The sequence below is a fragment of the Mycteria americana genome, chromosome 6 (genome assembly GCF_035582795.1).
Source record: "Mycteria americana isolate JAX WOST 10 ecotype Jacksonville Zoo and Gardens chromosome 6, USCA_MyAme_1.0, whole genome shotgun sequence".
Lineage (NCBI taxonomy): Eukaryota > Metazoa > Chordata > Aves > Ciconiiformes > Ciconiidae > Mycteria > Mycteria americana.
The window spans coordinates 60,890,653-60,909,925 of record NC_134370.1 but is presented as its reverse complement, the minus strand read 5'-3'; the positions used below and the strand labels follow the sequence as shown (position 1 = coordinate 60,909,925).

At 40.4% G+C, this 19,273-nt stretch overlaps 1 protein-coding gene across 5 annotated transcripts in view; it reads right to left on the bottom strand.

Moving 5' to 3' along the window:
* The window catches only part of TMC3 (transmembrane channel like 3), a 37,210-nt gene extending 21,089 nt beyond the window's left edge, over window positions 1-16,121 (bottom strand). For 2 of the 5 annotated variants that reach the window (XM_075506171.1, XM_075506173.1), the window contains exons 1-5: window positions 16,005-16,121; window positions 13,909-13,975; window positions 10,379-10,551; window positions 1,454-2,242; window positions 22-165 (exon numbers count right to left, since the gene is read on the bottom strand). In XM_075506171.1, coding sequence (XP_075362286.1) covers window positions 22-165; window positions 1,454-1,563 — 254 coding nt within the window. In that variant the 5' untranslated portion in view covers window positions 1,564-2,242; window positions 10,379-10,551; window positions 13,909-13,975; window positions 16,005-16,121. Of the gene's footprint in view, window positions 1-21; window positions 166-1,453; window positions 9,047-10,378; window positions 10,552-13,908; window positions 13,976-16,004 lie in introns of those variants that run through there. The other 3 variants (XM_075506172.1, XM_075506175.1, XM_075506174.1) reach the window with 3 other exon arrangements.
* Window positions 16,122-19,273: the final 3,152 nt, after the last annotated feature.

Genomic DNA, 19,273 nt, shown 5'->3' with positions numbered 1-19,273 from the left:
CTTTCATGCAAACACCTTTACCTGAGCGCCCTCAGCTTCTGCCTCATCGGCCACGGCCGGCAGCGGATGTTGGACATAATCTCCTTCTGGTACTGGATGTTCTGAAAGATCTGCTCTGGGTCATGGCTCTCAGCCTTTTCTTCACCGGTATCATCGTCCGAGTTGCTGGCAGCCCAGCACACACCCCATGAGAGGAAAACCAGACAAATTATTCCCATTCAGATCCCCAACAAACTGTTGATTTGCACAGGATCCAACCTATTAGAGCAATATAACAGCAGTGAGCTAGGAACTCACATGACCTTATTGTTTTAACGTTGATGAATAATTCTGATGATTTCCCCATCTCCAGGATGTGCCTCTTTTCCTCCCCACCGCTTGCTGCTCAGTCATAAATTATCCCCGCGCCCCACCACAAATCCCAGCCTTTCCTCTCTGAGCATTTCCCACCATACAGCTTGTACATCATGCTAGCAAGGCACTCTGTATATTTTTCTGGAATAAAGTGCCGTCTAATCATTTCCAGCAAGAGCACTTAACATTCATTTATTCACTACGTGTTGTTGGCCTTTTATTTTGATTGTAATAATGATAAAATATTTTCTTGTTAGAATGGGGGGAACTTAGCTGCTTAGAATGTGGTTGCCCTTCGTTCCCATTCCCTGCAGAGGGGGACAGGAGTGTGGGATCCCACACACCAGGAATTAATCGTCCCTGTAAAAAGGTTCATGTGCTTTGATGAAGATTTCTATGGATGATTATTAAATCATCTTTTCTAATGCTGTCACCACATTTTCTAAGCTACGGCACTCTCAGTTCCCTGTTTGAAACAGGGTACTGTATATGAAACAGCAGCAATATTCATTCTTGCAGAGGCTTTGGTCTAAAAACCTGTGGCGACTGTTTCCCCCGAATGAAATGATGAGAACCGAACTACTGCAACAACCACTAGCTAGGAATTTTTCTAATTGTATTGCTATGTACTTGTTGGGAAAGTTCCCTGCAATTTTGCTGAAAAAGCAACACCTTTTAATCACTTAGAAATAAATCATAACCTAAACCATGCCTTGTAAGAACATTCAAAGGACATACTTCATCAGACCGCTGATCCATCGGTCCACAGTCCTGTCCCCTCGGTCACAGGGGACATTCAAGGGAAATGTATAATTACACAGGAAAAGTATAGAGAGATTTCTTACCCTGCTATACCCTGAACTCATTGGAGTTACACTGTTTTACGTACAGTGTTTATGTTGCAGTATGAAACATGACTTTTGTGAAAATAAAAAAACAGAGAGGTTTGAAATACATCTAAATATAGAGAGAAGACTGATTTTTCTCACGCTCCTTTCCATGTTACCACACTCTGCCTAAATGAAAGTGAAAAGACAAGATCCCGCTTCTGTGCTAAGTAAGGCAGATTTGCACTTCAGGAGAGAGGAGGGTCTCTTACCTGTGGGGCGGCTCCTGGTAGGTGTAGATGCCGGCGTGTCGCTTCACCGTTCGATACTTCTTGCAGGACTTGGCAGTTTTTGCTGCGGCAGAGCCCGTTGCTGCTGCCATGGTGGCAGCTGCCGCCCGCGCCAGGTGAAACTCTGCCGCACTAGAAGGAAGCCTTTAGCTCACCAGTCAGATGTCTCATACGCAGCCAAATGTTATTAAGTAGAGAGCAGCGAGCGACTGTGAGCCCTGCTGAGCAGAGGATTGCTGCCTGCGCCTGGTGCTCCAGCAGTGGAGAGGACCTGCTGCTTGGCAGCGCCTGCGTGCCTTAAAGCGGCAGTGCACAGCCGCCCCTGCCGGGGTGCTCGTAAGCGAGGTGCCCAGAAGTGAGGCAGGGAGCAGAGTCCAAGGGTGGGCCAGCTGCGGTCCTTAATTCAGAGCCGAGTTTCCCTTGTCATGGATGAGATATTCCTTCAAAGCGCCATCCCGCTGCCCCACGCTGGCCCGCTCTGGGTGATGTTTCCAATGAATGCACTGGACGTACTGTTGACGTCTTTGGTTCGCGTGCTTGAGAGAACGTTATTGCTCGAGTAAAGCAAGACAGTTTGCATTTTAGCCTTGACTAACAGAGAAAGATGTGACATCGCTCTCCCACAGGACTCCCAGATCCTCTCCTGGAGGACAGCCCTGACAGAACGTGTGGCTGCTGCTTTCCTGGGCCCCAGCCCCAATGTCTCTGCATGACCTCCATTCCTTATACCTAAATGTATGACTTTTCTCTTGGAGGTAATCAAAATACCTGCTATTCAGACGAGTACAGATTACCAAGCAATTCACTTTTTCTTGATAGTTGTAATATCTTAATTATGCTCAGCTCCATTAATTACTGTATCATCTTTAACATTTACAGTAAGCATTGACTAGATTGTTGATAATAATAATGGTTATTCCTAGAGCTAAAACACTGAAAACATTACCATCTGATGCTCATTTCCCATTTCTTCAGCTCTACTACTTAACTAATTTTAGTACAAAACTAATTTAATAGATAATAAAAGTATATTTAACACAGAGAATCACTTTAAAAGACAACAAATGGACTGGTGCTGTGAGCTTGAGGACCCTGTATTAAATAAGTATTCTCTCTCTCACTTTCTGTATGTCCTGGGGCAAATTCTTGCACTGTTATGCCTCATTTTCCATCCTTAAGTAAGGATAGCATTTCTGCATTTCACAGGAATGATGCGCTCAGTGCCTGTCATATGATGCTTACATATTACTACATCATTAACTAGCATCATATGGGCATGAACTTCCTAATTCACTCAAAGTATTCAAGTGCATAGTAAAACATAGCAAAACACCAGTTTTCAGTTTTGAATGTCTCAACCAAAACACAGTAGAGCAATAGCTTTGACTCAGTTTCCATCTACTCAAAAAGTAATCCATCCATTCGATCCAAGATTAACTACTGGGCAACTGACATACGGCACTTGCCAGCAGTCGTATTTTCATGGTGGAGAGTCCTCTGACACTGTTCCTATAGTCAAGCTCCACCATCACCTCTCCGTCAGCATCTCTGTGATACTGGTGTTGGGTTGTTGGGACAGCATAGACTGCTCCAGGCTTTGAGGCCACCAGGGCAGCTGAAGAACTTGACACACGGTCAAGTGAATTTCCAGTGCCTTTCTCCATCATAGATGTTGTAGGTATTCTGGGTCACATTATGAAAACAGAGCAAAACGGGCCAAGAAAACTTGATATGAATCGTTTCTGTGGCCATAATTTGATGCTCAGAACGTGGGAGAGAAAGGAAGAGTTTACAGAGAGTTTTCATGTGTTCCTAACTTGGTATTTTCTCTCTTTAATAGCTCTGTGCACAATGCAGCAAGGGTTTCAGTTACATAAATCAATGGCATGTTGTAGTTAACTTTTATTTGCAGCCTCTGACAAGAAAGAACATTAAGTTCTCTCTGCTAAATTTCCTGTAGAGAATAGCACAGGCTGCTTTTTCCCTCTGCCCTGAGTTAATCTAAAATATTGCCACTTGCTGAGAAATTTTACTTTTCCATGATCATGCTTCTGTCTGTTGTACTACATTTATTTAGTTGATTCACTAAAGGGCGAAGCAGTCACAAGCCTCCTTACATATACTCTGAGAGTTACTTGTGTAGTTTTACAGTTTTGAAAGAATAAGTCCATTTGGTGTAATTCACTCCACACTTTTTAGATGACAAGGAAGGACCAGCTTAGATAAAGACAACTCCGCATTTCCAAAATGTGGTCAACAGTAAAGCCCAGAGCCCCAGGTGTATCTTGTTTGAAGCTTCCCCAGAAATCTGGGAGTTCCATTAGCACAAGGCAGAAGAGCACCAAAATGGTAAAGAAATGCCCCTAATGCCCCTCTTCAGGGTTCAGTAAAACCAGGCAGCTGTATTCTGCACCACCCCTTTCACTCCCCCTTTTGTCACATATGCATGACTTTTAAACCTAGTAAAAACCATTGGTGGAAACACCACGTAGCCATGTTCTATTTACTACACGGGTTTTTCCATGAACTGAACTCGCTAGTCCCAGCTCCGTTCTGAGCATCTCTTGTACACACCTCCTTTAGCCACGATAAAGACTAAAGGGTGTGGGCTCCAATTTCCAGCTTCTGAAGAAGGATGGTCCATAATAATTTTACTTTTTCTGTGCTGCATTTTATTTTTCATAGTGAAGTCTGTAAAATAGAGGCTGTTAGAGGTTTGACATATCAGACTATCTGTACCATACTTAAATCCACCAGCCTTGGAATGGCTTTTCTGTTTGGCTACTAGATCACAGGACAGAAGAAGCATCTTACTGTCCTCTCTGTGCGTCAGACCATTCATCAAGTGAAAGCAAACAGCCAAAAGGAACGGGTATCAGCCTAGAAACACATCTCCACTAAAAGGCTCATCACCTCTTTCCAGCTGGAAAAAGAAACAGAGGAACTATTCTGAATGCCGGAAACATCCTTTAAAGCTTTGATGCTGAGTGTACTGCAACATGCCCACATCACCACTTTTTTTGACCTGCTGCAAGATATCCTTTTTAAAAGCATAGTATATCAGTTCAAATATATTTCCTTGCTTGTAGTTATTCCTTTGCATCTTGGCAAGTGGCACAGCATTAGGGGCTAGATTCTGCTGTCTTAGCTCATGACAATAAGTGCCTCTCTAGTCAGGCCAATCTACTAAAGTCCATTAGCTGCCCGCTTATTCCAGTTACGTGCAGAAACATTAAAATCATGTTGCAGTTAGACGTCTCACTAAGGAAAATTCCCATATACCCAGAAAGTAGGTTTTGACCCAGTAACATCCCAAATCCCTCAAAGAACATAAGCTAGATCTCCAAAAACTACAGGAGAGAAACTCAGCTGTTTCTGCCTCTGCATTACCGTTCCTACTTCACACTTTCCCCTGGGCTTTCGGATGCCCTAGTTTTCATTTGAAAGAACGACACTGAGAGATTAAGACTTAACATCATTGGTGGTTCCCAGAGATTACTACATTTCACAGATAAAGCAGTATTCTTTCATATGATGGTGGTATAGCACCACCAAAAACATTAAAATGCTAACATTAATGATTTACATAGATTTAATTAGCTAGTATAACTTAACATGTCAACAAGGAAGATTAATTGTGTTTCCATTTGTTAGAAGAAAGCCTAAAGTCTAAAAAACAAAGGGACAATTTAAGCCTGACATTTATATAGTTCTAATACTGCCAGTGCTGGAATCACATACGTAATCTGAAGTTACTACCAAACACTAAAAGCACAATGAGCAGCAAGAGACCCATGAGCTCAGAGCCCATCTGACAGGAAGATGCAGAGTGCTTTTTAAGAGAAAACAGAAAGCAGGCTTCAAGAGCTTATCCCTGAAGTTGGTGGCATCCTCCATCGCCCATGACCCCTGCAACAGCCTCTTTAAAGAACTCAAGCATTAACTCAGATCACAAAGAGGGTTTTGGTTTTGCTTTTCAACTCAGCAAGCAGTTTAGCAGCCAGAACACCCAGCTGCCCGTTTCAATATGCTCTATTGAATCCAGAAACCTGCTGGGGTTTGTTTTACTGTGAATGAATACCACAGGGGTTATAGCTTTGATTTCAATTGCCATTAACTGGATGTAAACCAGGACATTAACCTTTTACTGCAAAACTTATAGTGGCAGCTCTCTGTGCGTAATAGGAAGCCTCACATTTGATCCATAGGATCATTTTGCATTTTCAAACACTTATGCAGGAAAAAGCCAGGTTGGTGAACTCCGCTTACTGAACATTCAGGCAAACAGTGAGCTATATTCTCCATGCTTGTCCATTCCCATGGACTCTCAGTTAAAGTTTTACCCATCTTTCCAGCACTGCAGTTAAATTCTAGGGCCTTTTCAAAATCTCCCTGCTTGGGAGGTTCACAACACTGCTGATCCCAGTTCCAAGGCGAAAATTCAGAAAGGACTGAGTTTTCCAGTCTTCTCTGTAAAAAGAGAATATTATCCCTCCAGATCCTTAAGTACATAAAACAGGTAGGAAAAAAGTATTTGGAAACACTGGAAAAGGAGACTGATGCACCTTTAAGCGAACTAATTATCAGCAGTGCTAAAAACATTGTCGTGGTTTAGCTTCAGTTGGCAACTAAGCACCACACAGCCGCTTGCTCACCCTCCTTCCCCCCGTGGGATGGGGGAGAGAATCTGAAGAAATCCAAAACAACACTATAGCCCTAGCACTATACCAGCTACTAGGAAGAAAATTAACTCTATCCCAGCCGAAACCAGGACAAACATTCAACCCCTTAGAAAGCAGTGATAGGTAATGATGCTGTACAGCACCCAGGTTTGTGTTACAACACTGAAACTCCTCTTAGTTTGAGGACCTTTACTTTTAGAGCTGAAACCCTCAGAGCAAAAGACAACTCCGTGGGGCTTCAAAGACAGACATTCCATTCTCAAATTACAATCTCAGTTCACCTGTTCGGTCCCCAGAGATGTTATAGGTGCGCAGCTGGACATAAGAGCAGTTATGGGATTTCCAGGATAACAAAGCCAAAGCCATCGTCTTCACTTACTGAGAGTAAAATTGATCTACTGAACTCTGTTAAATCACTGTCTCCCCATAAGATTGTTTGGACAGTTTAATTTCATACACTAGGTTTCGCTCTTCAATTTCAGCATGTACATAATTCTTGCTGACATTTATCAGACTTGGATCAAGGGGAATACTCCCATCGTGGTTCAATTTTCTTTGTGAATTCACATCCCACATAAAAAATATTCCATTTAAAAAGCTCCTCCTGTGTAGCTAACTGACCTTACGTCATCATAAGATGACTATTTTTATTCATTAGATGAGTATCATGACTATTAAAATAAATGTTTCTGTGACAGTACAATCCACAACAGAATACATCGAATTCAGAAAATTGTCAAGAGTGTTTTAGAGCCTAATGCTAAGACAGTGGCTAAGGACAAACAGAAGGGGAGCAGAGAGGGGCTAAGGACAGACAGAAGCAGCCACATGCAGAGCCAATCATCCATGGTGGGGGAGAGCAGGCCCCACCAGCTTTTACAGCCAACTGATGCACATGGCTTGCAGCACTGCCCTGGTTTGCATGGCACGCTGCCCCCGTGACTCGCAGCTCTCTGCTTTCGGGTGGCAAGAAAGTAATTAGGCACCGTAAGAAAACTTATTTTTCAAGTGTCGTAGGCTGTAGCTCCTTCTGCTATGAGGAAATCTGTGTTTTGTGCAGCTTTGTCTACCCAGTAGTATGACGCGCATCCTACAGACATATTCATTTCACCAGAGACCTTTTTGAAAGCACTGTAACCAAATTATTTTCCAGACTTACATGAGTTGTTACAAGACAGACCTAGGAGTCAGTGAAAATGAAGAAGACAATTATAGAAGATTTAAAAAAAAATAAATAAATAAAAGGAGAAATCCCACATTTTAGAGGAAAAGAGGAAAAGTTCTAGGAGTTGACAATGGCAGAAAGTAACTGAATAGTCAGGGCTTGGGGTTGGTTTAGCATTTTTGACTGAGATGAAAACACTGAATTTCACAACTGCTTTTAAGGGTCTTTTGGCAACACATTCTTCCACAAGATTGTCTCATTTTGGCCCAAGGTGAGGAAGCAAAGAACTGTCAACATTTGAAATGCAGAAGGATTGGGTCTGGTTCAATCCAAGTTGGTTTTCATTGTCCTCCAAACATTAAAACTTTGTTTTGCACCATTTCTAATATTCACCAAAACCACATCTTCAGTCAGAGCTTTGCGTCACTTTGAAACGCATGGGGATAAAGTTCTTCAGCTAAGGAGAACTGAAACAGAGCAGTCAGCAATTTTTTCAGCCAAGGCAAGGGCTTCTGAGCACCAATAGTTAAGCCTCTAAACTTCCTCCTGATCTCTCAGAGCTCAGTTTTGCACTGGTCAAGTTCTTCAGGCACTCCTTGTTCTTCCCCAGATCTTCTGCCATCTGGGAGGGCTGAAGTGATTTGTGTTTATGCCATGCCTAAGTGCCCACAAAGGTTTGTCCCACATGCCTAGCACAGAACAACATGATTGAGATCCACACACAGAGTTACCACAACCACCTTCATTTAAAGGAGTATGAAAGACGACGATAATTTCGTCCAGTATCCCAATGTTGAAATCACACACTGAGGAAATACAAGACCTGAATTCTGTCTTTCAAACTAAAGGGATTCAGAAAATCATACTTTTCCCCTGCTAGAAGAATGCTTAAGCTATATCAACGAGTTAGAGGTAAAGAGTAAGAAGAAAGAAGGGTGGGTACAGGTCACTTTTCTTGTCAAGTCAACATCACTTGACAAAACTTATTGTGATTTATTGGCCAAATGAGTCATTTAAGAGAAGGGAGACATGATTTCTAGTACCTGGTCACATTTTGTACACAGAATTCAATACAGTTTATCACTGACAGAATTATCCTATTTGAGTCTGTAGTGATCTAGACGGGAACATTAATTCCTTGCTATCATATTTCTGAAATGCCAAAAGCCACTATGTCCAATAGAAGAGAGGAGAAAAATACTAGTGAATATTGAAACTGCACTGAAAAGTGCAATGAAACCTATAGTTTGAAATGTACCTAGTGACATAACTCTGCCTGCATCACACACAACAAAATGATAAATAGCAGCAGGACATCTGAGAGGTCCATGAGTTATATTTATTTGAGAGCAACAAATCTGAAATCCTGTGTTGGGGGAAGACAACAGTAGAGCTTTCTCCAGTACAATATGTAGAACCAAATTCAGTACTGAAACTGAGAGGCTAATATTTGCATTCTGATTATTACAAGATGTCTAGTTAAATTCCCCATGTCTTAAAGCTTTCATAGAAAAAATAAATACAGAGCCTTAAGGCCTCATTTTAAAGTCTCCAGTGAATGTTTTGAAAATGTTGTTTTAGGGAAGAAAACTCAATCCACGCGATGTTGGTTAATCATATGAAAAACTAACTCCACTCTTCTAGCTTTCCCAAGGGAAACACTGGGTGACTTAAAATGGATGACAGGGAAATTATCTGCAGTAAAAGAATAATGAAATGCATTTATCCAGCTTTCTCTTCCAATAACTTTTAAAATAAAGATTTTTTTTTTTTCAAGACACAATTGTACCCTTCGATTACACAGCTCAGAGTCCTGGAAAAGCTAGATTTGGACTTCTCAGGTGGGTCAGCAGAAATATGGTGTGTAAAGCTGGGCAAAGGGGATACTATGGAGATGAACCTTGCCAATTACTATTGCTGGTTTTGAAAATGACAGATTAAAGGGCTGCAGAGATAGGGCGAGTAGGAAGGAGTGGCTGGATAGAGATGGGGAGGGAGGCAGGTACTAACGTACCTTGCCATAGCTCTGACAGCAGGCAGATTCAGATTTGGAAAGTTCAGATCATGGTTTTACCCATATCTTTCCATTCTTATTGTACTGTACACTGCTATAATAAGCTGTTTCAGAATTATTTGCTCCTGAAGTGACACTGTTGCTTAATGTAAAGTGTATTAAATACAAGAAACAGTTCCGATTGACTAAGAATTTCTGGAGTGAGGATACTTGGGAAAGTCTTACAAGCCAAAAGCCTGGGAGAGGTGTGGTGTGGCTGGAGCAGACATCCATAAAAATCTATGCTCTAGTTTCCTTGCTTTTTGTAACATCCACTCGACTTTACAGCCTAAAATTGCACCCCAATTTTAAAGGGCCTTTGGCATTGAAATAGTAAGATATTTCACCCACATTCAATGTCTATCCTCTTTTCAAACCAGATGCTCACAAAAAACGGGAGAGGAATTCCAGATCAGCTTAATTTATTGCATGAGGAATGATACTAATTCTATTACTGCATCACCTAGGAGGCTGTTTAGATACACAACAGTTAACTCATTAGCAAACATCAATCATCTTTTGTCCAAGGAAAAAACCCCAAACACAGCTCTTCAAAGCATTGTCTGCAAGGAGATGCACTTGCTCCACTTGCTTTCCAGGATATCACATCAACACAGTACTCAGAAAAGCCCAGATGTACCAGGCTGTGGTTACATGATCACTTGAATTCAGCACCTCTCCATAATACTTCTGACAATCCCCTGCCTCTCCCCACCTCCCAGATTAGTTTTCAGCAGATCAGTTCTTTGATTCAGCTATCATTCAGCAGCATAATCCTTACTGTGAGCACAAGAGAGGTGGTGGGAATGAACCAGGAGGATGCAGGGAGTCGGATGGGCTCATCCCTTTCAATGATAGCATGGACTTATGTCAAAGGTACCATGTAACAACTGCCTGAGAGTTTTTAAGGGCCACAGGATCCCCCTGCAGTAGTTCATTCTGTACCTCTTACAGGATGTTTCCTTCAAGCTCTGGCTGGTCCTCCCCTCCCTTCCTTGGAAACGTACCTGCCTCCTCTGTTAAACTTGTCTCCTTGTTTCCTTATTCAGTCCCAAACTCTTTTAGTCTTCCCAAGACCAGACTTTAAAGGCTTCACCAAAATCCATCTCTCTGTTCTCTGGGGGAAGCTGCTCCCTGTAGTTTTCCCACAGGGAATTTGGAGCAAACTTTCCCTTTAGACCTAGAAGGCAAAATAAATCAAATGTAGCTTTCAGTGGCTGACATGCTCATTGGCAGTTGCCTTGTGGCCCATTTCTGTTTCTTAGCACATGCAGCATATGGTAAGAGTGCAATGAAAGACAGCCAAGCCTATACAGAGTTTGCAGTATTAACACAGCATTCAGAAATTCTACCTAGACGAAGTCCACAAACCCTCAGAGTCAACAGTGCATGATGAAGATCTACAATGTCTTTAGCTTGATAAACAAATGCAGCTGATTATCTCTAGACATAATGTAGACTAGGCTGGAGATGAGAGTAACTGGTAGCATAATGATTTAGCTACAAGAGTTTTCTAAAGGGAAAAAATAATTGGCATTAAGAAACACATTAGTTAAAAAAAATACATCTAGTACCATCAAGAAACTGCCAAGGGGAAAACTTTGAAAGTGTAATAAAACAAAACAGCAAAGCTTTGGAGACTTCAAAACATTATGCCCTGGCACAAAACTATTCTTAATATTCTTCACACAAAGACAGCGTGCTAGTGGCTAAATGCTACAGTAACTCAAAACAATAAGATTTGGCATTTCTTCTTACTCTACCCATAAGACACACCTCAATTTCTAGGAATAATGATGTTAAGATTGATGTTTATTAAAAGTAGAAAAATGTTTTTATTTTATACAATCTCAAAAGTGCTGTGCTGCCTGAGCTCACTACGTATTGGATGACCTTGAAAGTGCCCGAGTTATGGGCAGTTTGAGCTGCAATCTAAACAACCATCTTAAATCATATACATTGTCATGTTCTCATTATCTGGACTTTGTACTTTCCTACCATGGAAGGATTTTCACATAAATTATACAGGAAATGAAGCAAAATGTAATTACAGTGTCCAAGAGCTCCAAGGCAGATAGATAGCACAAGGCATGGAACACAGTTCAAGAGTCAGCTTTCAATAAATGTCACCTATTAGGAAGAATCTAAATGAAACATATATCACTAAGCCACCCAATTCTAAATTATATCATTATCTCATCACTGGAATAAGGAGTTATAAGGTTACAGCAATTTCAAATAATCAGCTCTCAAGCAGATTTCTCAAAGGGACTTTCATTCTTTGCTTTTACACATCACCATTTGGACTTTAACATATGCTAGAAAATTCTATTATATGTATTAAATTGAGTTATCCCAATGAAAACATCTCTAGTAAGGTTAACCCAGATATTTAATAATCCATTAGCACTCTCACTTTCTCAACATAACAATTTTTCTCATAATAGCTTTTTAGTCTCAAAAGGAAAAGACACAGCTATAGAGCTTTTGAGTATTCTGAATTGATGTGACTCAGTCGAACAGAAGGAACACCATGATGATGAATAAAATCACATTTTTGCCCCTGACTTCAGTGGATGGTAAGTCAGACCCATAGCCTTTGCATTAAACATTCATAGCCTAGTTTTTAGAAGAGAGCACAGAACACTCACATCTTCAAGGGAAGATCCTTTCTTAACCCGTTTTTGCAGAGTAAGGGTCTTCAATTTTTTGCTTGTTTGGATTTGGGGGGCTTTTCTGTGCGCTATCGTCAGTGCAAAAGGTTTATAAAAACAATGCAAAAATTGCAAAATATAGTTTATAAACACTAAGGAAATAATAACAAAATTGTAATATATATTTCCAATAGTCCTTTCCTCCAAGGATCTCATGATGCAAATATGTAAGCCTTATTCTGCTGCTGAATTAAATGTTATTGAGGTTATGGAGGTGGAGTGTTTGGGCCCCAAAAGTTAGAAGAAAAGCCTCAAATTATATAAGCAGTGTAGAGAGACTCTCAGATACTGTGGTAATGATCATCTCCTTCTTGCCAGCACACGTTAAACACACGCTGGTTTTTGTAAGTCTGTCTATTGTGTTCACTGGTCTCTTAGTAGGTGGAATGCTTTGAGAAAGCCCTGTAATAGACAGTATGGGCTTAGCTAAATTGACTCATCTAAGATTCGATATGTGCTACGAAGATGCATATGGACAGTCTTTAAGGCTCAGCTCATGCAAAGCAGTTTAAGCCTTGATAATAGGATAGTGGATCACAACCTATCGTTAATATTTAGCTTTTCGTTAATGTTGGACAACAAAATTAGACTGATCAGCTTCATGATTTGCTGCCCTTTTTTGTTTTTCCCTGCTTACAGTGTGATCATGAAGTTCTCTTCTAGTTACAAATTTTAATTTTCACATATTTTAAAAAAAGTTTATGTTCTTCTCAAGGTTTTGAGATATGCTGTTCTTTTCACAATTTAAAAATGTTTCCAAGGCAAAACCTAAATACAGAAATTATATCAATGGAATTAAATCAATTTTTTGCAGGTTTAATTAAATGAGTGCAATCTCTTTGTACACTCGTAAATCATCTTAGCTGTAACTAATACCGATTTGTTTAATTGGGTAACTGGTTTAAATGCCTAAAGAATTAAACTGAACCAACTCCAAGTTAGGAAGTTATTTAAATCAGCCTGTGCAATTTGTACGTATAGACAGCCCTTTAAATTTGTATTCTTAATTCAAAGCACACAAAAGTGAGTGAGAGAACAGAACCACTGAAAGTATTGGCATATGATCTAATGAGTTCTTTCAAGATGAGCACTCGTTTCTAAAGGGATGCCATATCTACCAATAGGTAAGAAAAGATGATGAAAATAAATAAATTTAAAAAAAAGAACATTAGTGAAAGTTAGTTCTTAAAAAAAGTCTTACTTTTATCAGCGAAAGGATTTTCCTTTGAGGCTTCATTTATATTATCACACAATAAATCTTCTGCCATCACAACCACAGATGTTCCCTTAAGCCTGCACAAATGCCAAAAGCTCTTTGTCTTAATATCCACTCTGGAAGGACTTCTTTGTTAATGAGGATGGATTAGCAATTTATTAAGTAATGTTCCTGCATCTGCTGCTGGTCCTTAGCCTTTCCCTTCAATGTGATCCAAGTCAAGTACTATACAAGATGAGCCTGGAGGAAAGCAAAGCATGTAACGAGCTTCTCGTAGGCAGAAGTCCAATGAGGAAACAGGGTAAGGATATTTATTTGTAAAAATGAATGTATATGTATGATGAATTTGGTGCACCTAGGGATGATGAATAGGCTGTGGACCCCTTCATCTGCATGTGCCAGTAGGCTAAGAGTGCAACTGTAATGCTGGAAGGAAACCGGAATTTGCTGGGCTGAATGAAATGCATTGGTAATTAATTTCACCATTAGATGCAGTTTCCAGACATGGGGAAAAAAAAACCCCAAACCAAAAAAACCCCACCCACACCTCTCATTACACATATAAGCATAAATCACCATAAAGAACGGTATTTCCAGGAGAACTTACAGGACGTAATATCTCCCTCTTTGCTGGAGGATTCTGGCAGTCAGACAGCTCTTTTGACCATTTTTTCCTGCAGAGAGAGCAGAAAGCTCCACCATGTGGCCAAGTTGCTTCCTTGTGTATTGCTTGCTATCTGAGTTAGCGGGTTCCTTTGTTAAATGTGTTTTATCTTTAATAACATTTAGATTAGCTCTTGGGAAAGCAAACAAAACATTGAAAAGAAGATGTTTCAGCTAAACAAGAAAAAAAGGTGCATAGTTTATCAGGACATATTCTGACCTGAATATTTCTTTTCAACTATCACAATTTCATTTGGAAGACTTGAAATGTTTTCCTTGGCCATTTGACTAGCAACTCTGCCACAATTACGGTTCTTGAGCTAGTAATTGGTATAATTTGGGACTTCAGATGTATGGTCCATGCAAATAGCAATAACCTTCACTCACACCATTTTTTTTTTTAATTATTCCCCCTTCTTGTTCTTTTCCATTGACTTACTTGCAGTACACTTGTGAAAAGACACTTCTAGCTAAAAAACAACTCCAGCTACAGCTGTGTACATCTAGGTTAGTTGCCCAGCATAAGATGGCACTGGGAAGCTGAGATGAGCCCAAGAATGCTAAAGTCACAGGAAATTGATGTGAAAGTCTAGAAACAATTAAATCCCCATTTGAAATCCAGATCAGCGTTTAAAACTTAAAGATCATTCTTCAGATTCATTAATAAGAAATAGCAAGCAATTAATTAGGAACAAAAAAGAGAGAACCTATGTAACATGCAAGATACTTTTATTATCCTTCTGTCTTCCTGTCTGAGATATATGGACTGCATCACTTTTCTGTCTAGGGTTGGGTTTTTTCTTTACTTTTATTAATATCAGAAACATTAAGAATAGAATGTTTTTTACTTTATCCTTTTTGCTTAAGTCTTTAGTGAACTTTTTAAGCACTGCTTCTTCAGTATAGCATAAATATTCAATGCCACATTAAATGCTTAATATTGCAGATGACTAAAGAAATTAGTATTGTTGTTATTAACATTTATCAATAGGAAACCTAAATGAAGAGGTATTTAGGCTCCAATTCAAAGCTTACTGAAGGTTTTCAGTAGTTTTTCCAGTGCTTTCTAAGGGCTTTGAAAATGCTCTAGTGGGACTGAGGATTCCAACCGTAAAGACCTTAAGAATATCGTTTCTATAGGATGAGGACTCCACCTTCAATTAATTGCCCATCATGGAGCAGCTGAAAAGGTGGGAATGCAATACAGCTTTCTTCAAAGTCTGATTATCCCCCAGCCTCTGACCTAGAGAAAACTCATACATTTACAGAAACAACATCTTCTGCTGAAAGGTGAAGCTCTCATAAGAAATGAGATGTTTTTGATAAAAGAGAGGCATCTGATTCAGATGAGTAATGTGTTTCCTAGAAATGTGACTCCATTGTCTAACTGTCATAGAACAAATGTCTTTCTTCTCATAATGATGACTAATAAAATCAATATATTGTAAATGCCAGATCATAAAACAAACTTGGAGTACAGACCTCATGGTATGTCCTATTCATAGGAGTTTTTGAAGAAGGTAAGTGAAACTTACAGTGGGAACAACAGTGACATTTCAACTACCAGAGCATTCTTCTGAAAACTACTTTCTCAGGCTATTAGTTTAATCCACTGTTTAGTTACTACGGAAAGTCTCCTTGAAATAAAATTAAGGGGGTGATGCACCCAATACTGAGTGCTCTGCTCCTCCTGCACACCCAAAGTAGACAAATTCTTTAAAATGTAATTTTTTAAGTACCAGGTCCAGACATTAAAGCTGTTCTGTTTAAGAACAAGAAACTAATCTGATTTTGTTGTAATCTGATTTGTGATTTGTAACATGACCTAATATGAAGATCAATGAGATTAGGAACCTGCACTTCTCTGAGGAAAAAAAGCCAATAGAATAAATCCACAGACATACACAGAGACAAAACAACTGGAATCTGAGATGAATGTAGCTAAACAAGATTCTGTCATTTGAGATGATATGCAATAATTTCCTGGAACATTTAACATTAATGCGTTAATGCTATAGATTAATTAGGAACCAAGAATACCTGAAAGGGAAAGGTTCAAGTCACTGGATCACAAATCCCCATTTTAGAAGATGAAAATTCTCATGCACCCATTCCTGATGGTAATATTCTCACTCTGGCCAGTTCAGCACCTAGCAGGAAATTCTGGAATGGAAAGACAAATTGCATAAAAGCAATGACCTAAAGCGTTTGTCTCCTGATTAGGGGAAGTGTCCGCAAGATAAAATTTTATAGAAGTGGGAAATGTAGCAATGCATCAGATACCAGACAATAACAGGAAGAAAGGAAGAATTGGTGGGAAACAGGTTGCATCAGACCTGATGCTGGAGCTCAGTTATTCAGAGTGCTATGCCTCATACCATATCCAAACCAATCTGAAAGGAATTCCTTTGTGAGACTGGTATGATAAACAGCATGCTGTCATCTCTAAATGTGCCACAAAGTCCATATCTAAGACTATCTAAAAGATCAGTTAGCAATGAGTTTCACTGATAGTTCATGAGCCATTCCTGTTTCAGCAAATAATATGAGCAACATATGAGATTCTCATGGCAGCCTTTTGTCACGGCCTCCCCAAATGGTTCACAATCTTGGTTTCCAGTTCAGAAATTTACCCATGATAAACCAGGTATATATTTAGAACAAAGGCATGAGCCACCTCCAAGAAACCATTTCCACACTGCCCACCCTATCAAGGAAACAAGGTCACTAGGAGACAACCCTGAGGACTGGAATCCTCCTATTGGCAAGTGGATGGTTAAACACGGCCAGCTCACATGGGGAGGGAATGGTGGTGGTAGACCAGCTTGCTAGAGATCTTCAGGAAGTTCCCCTAAGGAATTAAAAGAAAAATTATATTCAGTGTTATGAACATATTTCTACCTGGTTGGGTTAACAGCGTCTGACTGCCTTCCTGACCTGAACTGCCGGTGAAGCACTAGAAGCAGAAAGGGAAGCTTCGGCTGGAATACATAACAGCACATGCTGTGGCAAAAGGCTGACTGCTGGCAGCAGTTCAGCAGCAGGACACAGGGCTAAACATCGCTTTAGCAGTTAGGAGCATCGCAAAAGGCATTAAGAGTCCTTAGAAAAGAATTTGTGAACTGAATGGCCTGTATCTCCATCACTTGATCCTGTCAGGACAAACCTGTTTCTGAAGGAAGCTTGCTTGGTCTCTGCCTTCCTATAAGCTGAATCCACAAAGCCCTCAGGAAAACGATTGCTATTTCTAGTGAAGTGAGCATCCTTTGTTTCACTGATTCGCAGAGCAAAGAACTGCCAAGAAGCCATAGAGGGGAAGACAGTAAAGCAGTTATGAAAAGAAAGGAAATACCGTCCCCAAGTTGAATTTGGCTGGTGGAGTTGGCAGGATGGGAACAGTAAGGGTATAATCAGAGAACGGGAAAACAGAAGGCATCTAAGTTGACAGAAGGAGGAGACAGAAATGGAGTGTTCAGCCTTTCAGCCTATCGGTACTGCTGTCAAAGGCAGCTAACCCTTCCAAGGCTCCCTAGGGAAGGCAACAGCAACTCTGCCGATTGCTGTGCCATAGCACAATATTTAGCTTCAGCATGAAAGGGACCTTCAGCTGCTCTGCAGCCAGTGCCCCAAACTCGGCATCCGTACTCTTACAGTAAGTCTAAGGTGACTGGCGGGGGGGGGGAACAGGATTTAAATGTAAAGGAGAAGTTGTCTACAGCTGTCTACTGTCACTACTCACTGACATATGCCCTAAGACTCCGCTCACTCTGACCCAGTGACAAGGAATGGAAGCGTGGAGTTTAGACTTGAGCAGCAAGGCTTTGTGCTGCTCCCGGCAGGAGTGTCCCTCGCTGGCTCTGCCTCCCTGGAAATGCCCGGAGTCCCCGGGAGATGGCTGCAGAGACCGCGGCATTCGAGCTGCGGGGCTGGCGTCTCACTCAACGGGCTCGAAGTATTTCGAATGCACAGGGACACTCCAGAAAGTTGCTTCTTTCAAAAAGGCAAATCCTTGTGAGACTTTTTTCAAAACCTCATTAAAAAGGATGAAACATTTTAATTAAACAATTCTCCCTTTTTTGATTTTTTTTTTCCCTTCATGTTTTTAATTTTGTTCCTCTCGTTCGGTTTTTGGTTATTATATGCTGTGTAACCACATGTTTCAAATCATCAGCGTCAGATAATTTTTTCTTTTCTCTCTGCTTTTTTGAAATAAATGGTTTTTGGAAGATCATTTGAAGCCATTGCATTTCTGTCTGCTGCAATGAGGCTTTTTGCGTTGATTACTCTGATTGTCAAACCTGTCTTCTTTCCTGTGTTTGGCTGTCATTCAGCTGTTCTTATTACTGTTCACCATGCCTGGTCACTATACTGTCTATCCCTTTTCATTTTGTATTTTTTGAAAATTGGCCATTCCACGCCCTAGCTCGACAATGGCTGTGTGTCTTAAGCTTTAATTCAGCCAAGGAACATAAGCATAACTCCAAACATAAGCTTAAGTATGAAAAGCTTGGCCAGCCACTTAGCCCTGGAAATCTTGCCCTGACAAGGAAGATCAACACCACCTAAAGAGAAATCTGAGCCAAGGACTCCTACTCACTCTGTCTTACTGTGAACAGCTGCAATCCAAGTTCTACTTCATCCTACCTGAAACGGTTTTAGCGTGGGTAATGCAAAAACTTTAGTCCAGAGAGATCTACATGCCCTTACCCGGCCCTAACTGTAATTTTCTGAGGTCTGAAGGACATAACATTGATTTTAGCCTGGGGACCTCTTCTGTAACAGATTTTACATGTCAACACAGCCCAGGATCCCTTTTTTAGCCTGTATCTAATTGCAGCCTTTGTTTGGAAAGTCCCACAGAGAAAACCTACAGAATATTTCTCCAGAATGCATCTTGGTCCCTCTCTTGGTTGAAATCTAGCTCTTACCAGGTTTCTCTGCCATTCAGAATTGTTACGCTTGCTCAAAACTATTTGATATCCCCATATTGGAGGAAACGTTTGGCTAAACATTAAACCAAAGCCTATCTATTTCTATCCAGTCAGGCTTTAGGCATAGTAACTTATAGATTTACATCCCCTTCTTACCATGCACCCATTTTTCAGACTGATTCTTCTAAAGTTTAGTCAAAGTACTGATGCCAACCTCAGCCACAACCTTAGCATGGAAGCCAGCTACTGTTGCTGAATTTGATTTTCAACTAGGTCTAACAAGAAACCCTAATGTTATTCTTTAAATGTGCCCAATCATCAGCCGAAAAATTCTACCCTCACACACATATTTAGTACCTTTGTTTTTTTTAATATCCC